Genomic DNA, 5,293 nt, shown 5'->3' on the forward strand with positions numbered 1-5,293 from the left:
AATTTGAATCCTTAGCTGCAACCCAAAGGACTTAACTGTTTAAGTCCCTCCCTGGCCACTCAGCCAAGCTCGGTCTTTCTGCAAACTCAATTCACTTGTGAGTTTTCTTAATTTTCTTGTCTGCACTTTCTGATTTCGCTCCTAAAAGCAACAACAACGACGACAACGTCATCATCAACAACAGGTAGTGAGAGAATTTAAGATGGCTGAACCTCACGCTGTTGGACTCGAGAGTTTGGATGGGCTCCTCAGGAAAGCAGCTACATTCACTGAGAAAGGAGAATTTAGCAGCATGGCAGCTAGACTGGGCGTTAAGGTTCATCTCCACGACTTGATGGAATCATTGAAGAAAATTCAAGCTTTACTCTCCGCTGCTGATCAGACGCAGATTTCTGCTTCTGCAGATTTGAGGTTATGGTTGAAAAAGGTCAACGAGCTAAATGCCAAGGCGGATGATCTGCTGGATGGGTTTGCATATGAAGCTCGCCGGCCCGGAGCAGTAGAGGGCCATCAGGATAAGAAGAAGCGGAACAAGGTATGTAACTTCTTTTCTAGGTGCAACTCATCTGTGATCACGAGGAGGAAGGTGATTCGCGGGTTCAAGCTCGTGAGTTCAAGATATAGATATCTAGCCCATGAAGCCCACAAATTTGGGCTTGATTTGCCGGAACGCCCAGTGGATGCAACTGCAAAATTTGAACAAATCCCCCAGACTACTGATTATTCTTCGGTTGTAGAATCACACATGTTTCAAGGAGGCGATGATTCTCTGGCGCTCAAAAAAATGTTGTTGAGTGCTGGAAATGACAGGGACTTCTTCTTCGTTAGCATAATGGGAATGGGGGGCATTGGCAAAACAACACTCGCCCAGGTAGTTTACAATGATTATGAGGTGGTGAATCATTTTGATGTGAGGATGTGGGTCTATGTGGGGGAAAACTTTAGTATAGATCGGATTTTGAAATCCTTAGTAGAATGTCTCACTCACATGACCGTCCCTGACGAGATGTCTGGCAGGGAAGAAATTCTATTGAAACTTCTAGACAGGCTGAAAGGGACAAGATATCTGCTTGTCCTCGATGACGTCTGGGTGCAAGATCCCCAACTGACAGATCAACTTAACGAGTGTTTGTTAAAGCAAGGTGGTTCTAGAGGAAGCAAAATATTGGTAACTACTCGTTCAGCACAAGTTGCTGTTTTGCTGCAACCCGGATTAAGCTATCGCATGGGTCTTGGAACAGAAGAATATTGCTGGAAATTGTTTCAGCAAGTAGCATTTGCACCAGGTGGACCTGAAATGACCCCAAGACTGATGGAAATGGGTGAAGCGATAGTAAAAAGGTGCCAAGGTCTTCCGCTGGCGATAAAAACCATAGGAGGTCTTCCGCTGGCGATAAAAACCATAGGAGGTTTGTTGTACACCAAGAAAGATGAAGAAGAGTGGAACAGTATAGCTACAAGTGACACATGGCTTAATGATGATCCTATCCCTGGTGCCTTGCTCTTGTCCTATGTTCATTTGCCTTCAATATCGTTAAAACAATGTTTCCTTTATTGTTCTACTTTCCCAAGAGGCTCTGTCATGGAAAAGGATGAACTCATACAACTCTGGAATGCACAAGGATTGCTTAATCCACCCCAAGGAAGTGGTTTGAGCGAGAAAGATTTAGGAGCCAGGTATCTTGATACTTTAGTGAGGACATCGTTTTTGGAGAATGCTGAGCAGGACGAGGTTGACAGGAGAAAATTCTACAAGATGCATTATCTTTTGCATGGCCTTGCTTCATCCTTATCGAAGGATCAATGCTCGATTATGGAGGGAATCAACATTGCAGCCAATGATCTCAAGTTGGCTGCACATATGTCCCTGATTAATTGCAAAGCAGAAATTTTGAAATCCTTGAGGGGAAAGGGAATGCTTAGGACACTCCGTTTGGTGAACAGTGGAGTTCTTGGAGATGCGCTGGCATACACTACTTCTCTTCGTGTCTTAATTGTGGTCGATTGGCATGTTGATGAACTGCCGGATTCGGTGAGTAAATTAAAACTTCTACACTATCTTGACATCTCGAAGACCAAGATTCTAAAACTTCCAGATTCAATTTCAGAACTATACAATCTGCAAACCTTGAGACTCTATGATCTAATAGAGTTGCCAAAGAGTTTTGAGAATCTGGCTAGTTTGAGACACCTTTATATTGAGAGGTTCAAGGACTTGGACAGACTGAGTGGTTTGCCTCCACAATTTCAAAAGGTAATCAATCCTTCTTCTTTTAAAGCATGCTTTAAAGCACATCTACACAGCAAGGGTCAGATTGAGAAGTTAGACACGTTATTGGAGCGTCCAGATTTGTATTATCGTCTCAGCATTTACTGCCTCGAGAATGTGGATGGCTATGAGGAGGCCACCGAAGCAAAGCTATCAAGCATGTCAACAATAGAATGTTTAAGGTTCCATTGGAATGCAAGGAGGGAAAATTACTATGATGAGGATGTTTTGGATGGTCTTCAACCTCACGCAAACATAAAAAATCTGGCAATTGAAAATTACAAAGGTTCAGCATTTCCTTCCTGGATCGAGAATACGAGTCACCCACTGATACTTCACCATCTTGTGAAGATGGAGTTGGAGGACTGCAGCTGTTGTGAACAAGTTCCACCACTGGGTCACCTTCCCTGTCTCAAAATTGTAAAGATGCAAGGGATGGTCAAAGTTAAAAGCATTGGGGCTGAATTCTATGGTTTTACAAATGTTCATGATCAATGCAGCACCAGTAGCAGCGCAAGTCGAGTTTTTCCTCAATTAAGAGAACTCACACTAAGGGAAATGACAAGTCTAGAGGAGTGGTCCGAACCTGCAAATCTGTCGAATCATTCTTCAAGTATCTGTCCTCTTCTGGAGAAATTTGAAGTTGAGCAATGCCCCAAACTCAAATGTCTCCCAAATGTAATGACTACTAGTCATAGGCTGAGAAGGCTAGAGGTTGCCATGTGTGACAGTTTGGAATGCCTACCAGAAGGAGTTGGAGGACTTGCGTCACTCGAGGATTTGGATATACGCGGCCTGCCATCTCTGTCTCAGCTGTCTATTGGATGTTTTGACAACCTCAAGACTTTGACAATAGGTGGCTTCTCCAGTGCTCCAGAGGTTGACTGTAACGGCCAACAAACCTCTCAACATTTGAAAGGAGGGGACGGAAAAGTCGCATCTTTACCTGAGCAACTCCAATATCTCTCAGCTTTGAGGTTTTTGACGATATCGGGTTATGGTGGGCTGGAGACTCTCCCAGAGTGGATTTCTAAGTTACGTTCCCTTCAGATTCTGAAGCTTGAGTTCTGTTGGAAGCTTGCGCATTTCCCAGCTTCAGAAAAAATGCAGCAACTCAAGAATTTGGATGAGCTTGAAATCTGTTATTGCCCCCTTCTGGAGGCGAGGTGCATCAAAGGAAGCCGCCCAGAATTGTACAAGATCTCCCATATTCCCAGAATTATGATAAATTCTGAAGAAATCAAATTTCGCCCGCGAAATAAGAATAAAAATGTAAGCTGCTTTTATCCAGTACATCTTCTCTATTAATTTACTGAGAAGACCCCAAAATTCACTTGCCTGTCCCCTATTCCTTCCCTGTTTCTATTGGTTTTTTCCTTTTTTCGAGTTTCAGTTTCACCAGATGGTCAAATTTTCTTGGATTTAAATCTGGGGAATACCTGATCTCAGGCCTCTTTTGTCCCGAAAAAATTTTTTTTTTTATAAAACATTTATCCCCTATCTTAATTATCAGTAGAATACTATCTATAGTATTAATCTTATTTTGGTGATAGGCTACGGGGTGTGGGATAAGGAAGTTATGTGTCTAAACAACCACAAATCAAGAATAAATTTCCTACATTTTGTTTTCAGACAACCAACACACAATCTCGAAGAAATAAAGAGAAAGATATTGAGGAATCTGGGAACCAAGAAAGGAATGAGGGAGAAGGGGAGGAACAAGGAAGAAGTGCGGCATCCTCTTCCTCACAACCTGATCAAGGAATAAATATCCATGGTGAGTATTTAAAGCTTTGATAAGAAAAATCTGCATGAAATGATCTTAGTTATCATCTTACTTCTTTTCTTCTGATGAAGTGCATCAAGCATTAGATGAATAATGCTTCTGATGAAGTGCATCTTACTACTTGCATTATCCTCAGGGAAATAAGCTTGTTGCAAGTAAACCGGTCTCTGAAATGAATAATGGCCTGGTCATTGGCGTCAGGAAATCAATGCAACAATTATTCTCTATTTGTTACTCTTCTGCATATTACCCTTTCTCAGGCTGTTTATCACTCCTCTACAGCACATAAGATGTCTATTTGCTTTTTGTCCAAATAATAAATATTTTGTCTCACAATTTTGTTTGTCAGAGTAACATCTTGTCAGCCCGCAAAGATGGTGATTTCTGGCTCTGCTTGAACTGAGACGGTGTCCAGAAACCATGAGCAAAGTCTTTCTGATGCAGTACAGAAACTGCTTTCTGTATCTCCTTTAGCTGCTAAAGCCAACAGGCTGGGAGAATTTAATCTTGCCTATCTGAGAAGCTGAATCTGAGAGGCCAGTGGAGGCCATGAAATAAGATACTTTTCTACCATTTGCTTCTTGTGCTGCTGGTTTCTTGTTTCTCTGTATGTGTCAAGCTTTCCTTGGTTGCAGTGTCCAAAGAGTTTGAATTTGTGGAGGACTATAGTCCTGAACATACTTGCAATTCTGTCTTCTTTTCTTGCTGTGAGGTCCAAAAACAAGTTTAATTACTATAGCCTAATGTATGCTGATGGTACATCTTTATTGATCATTACCATCTTGTGAATGAAATTATCTTTAGGAGTTGGAACATCTATTGACGTGGATTTAGATAGAGATTAGAAATCACGCCTTACAAGTATTTAAAGCCAAAGGGCATGGTTCACTCGTAACATCCAGAAGAGCGAATGAGCGATTGCAACAGTGTTCAAAAGGCGCAGAATTAGACACGGAACCTTTAAACACGCTTTATTGTGGTATAAAGCCAGTTAGCGAAGGCAGGCGTAATTCTTCTTATGATAAAAAAAAACCACGCCTTCAATAGCAAACATTCGCTGCCCAATCTCTTCAACCCCCAATGAATACGCCAAACGTTCCCTTCCCATTTGAAACCCCAAATAAACCCTTTGCCATTAAAACCCCATTATAAATATCTCTATCCGCCAGCCCAACACCTATGTGTGTACACTCTAAAATTTCTGAACTGATTAATTGATCATTTCTACATTGTATTTG

The 5,293-nt window shown here is 41.7% G+C and overlaps 1 protein-coding gene across 1 annotated transcript; it reads left to right on the plus strand.

Annotated features, from left to right (window-relative positions):
• Positions 1 to 202: 202 nt before the first annotated feature.
• On the plus strand, positions 203 to 4,582 carry LOC113765986 (putative disease resistance protein RGA1). The gene is made up of 3 exons (XM_027310219.1): positions 203 to 3,541; positions 3,902 to 4,046; positions 4,500 to 4,582. The coding sequence occupies exons 1-3, from the start codon at positions 203 to 205 to the stop codon at positions 4,580 to 4,582; spliced, it is 3,567 nt and encodes a 1,188-aa protein (XP_027166020.1).
• The last annotated feature ends 711 nt before the right edge of the window (positions 4,583 to 5,293 follow it).

This window comes from Coffea eugenioides, chromosome 3 (genome assembly GCF_003713205.1).
Source record: "Coffea eugenioides isolate CCC68of chromosome 3, Ceug_1.0, whole genome shotgun sequence".
Classification (NCBI taxonomy): domain Eukaryota; kingdom Viridiplantae; phylum Streptophyta; class Magnoliopsida; order Gentianales; family Rubiaceae; genus Coffea; species Coffea eugenioides.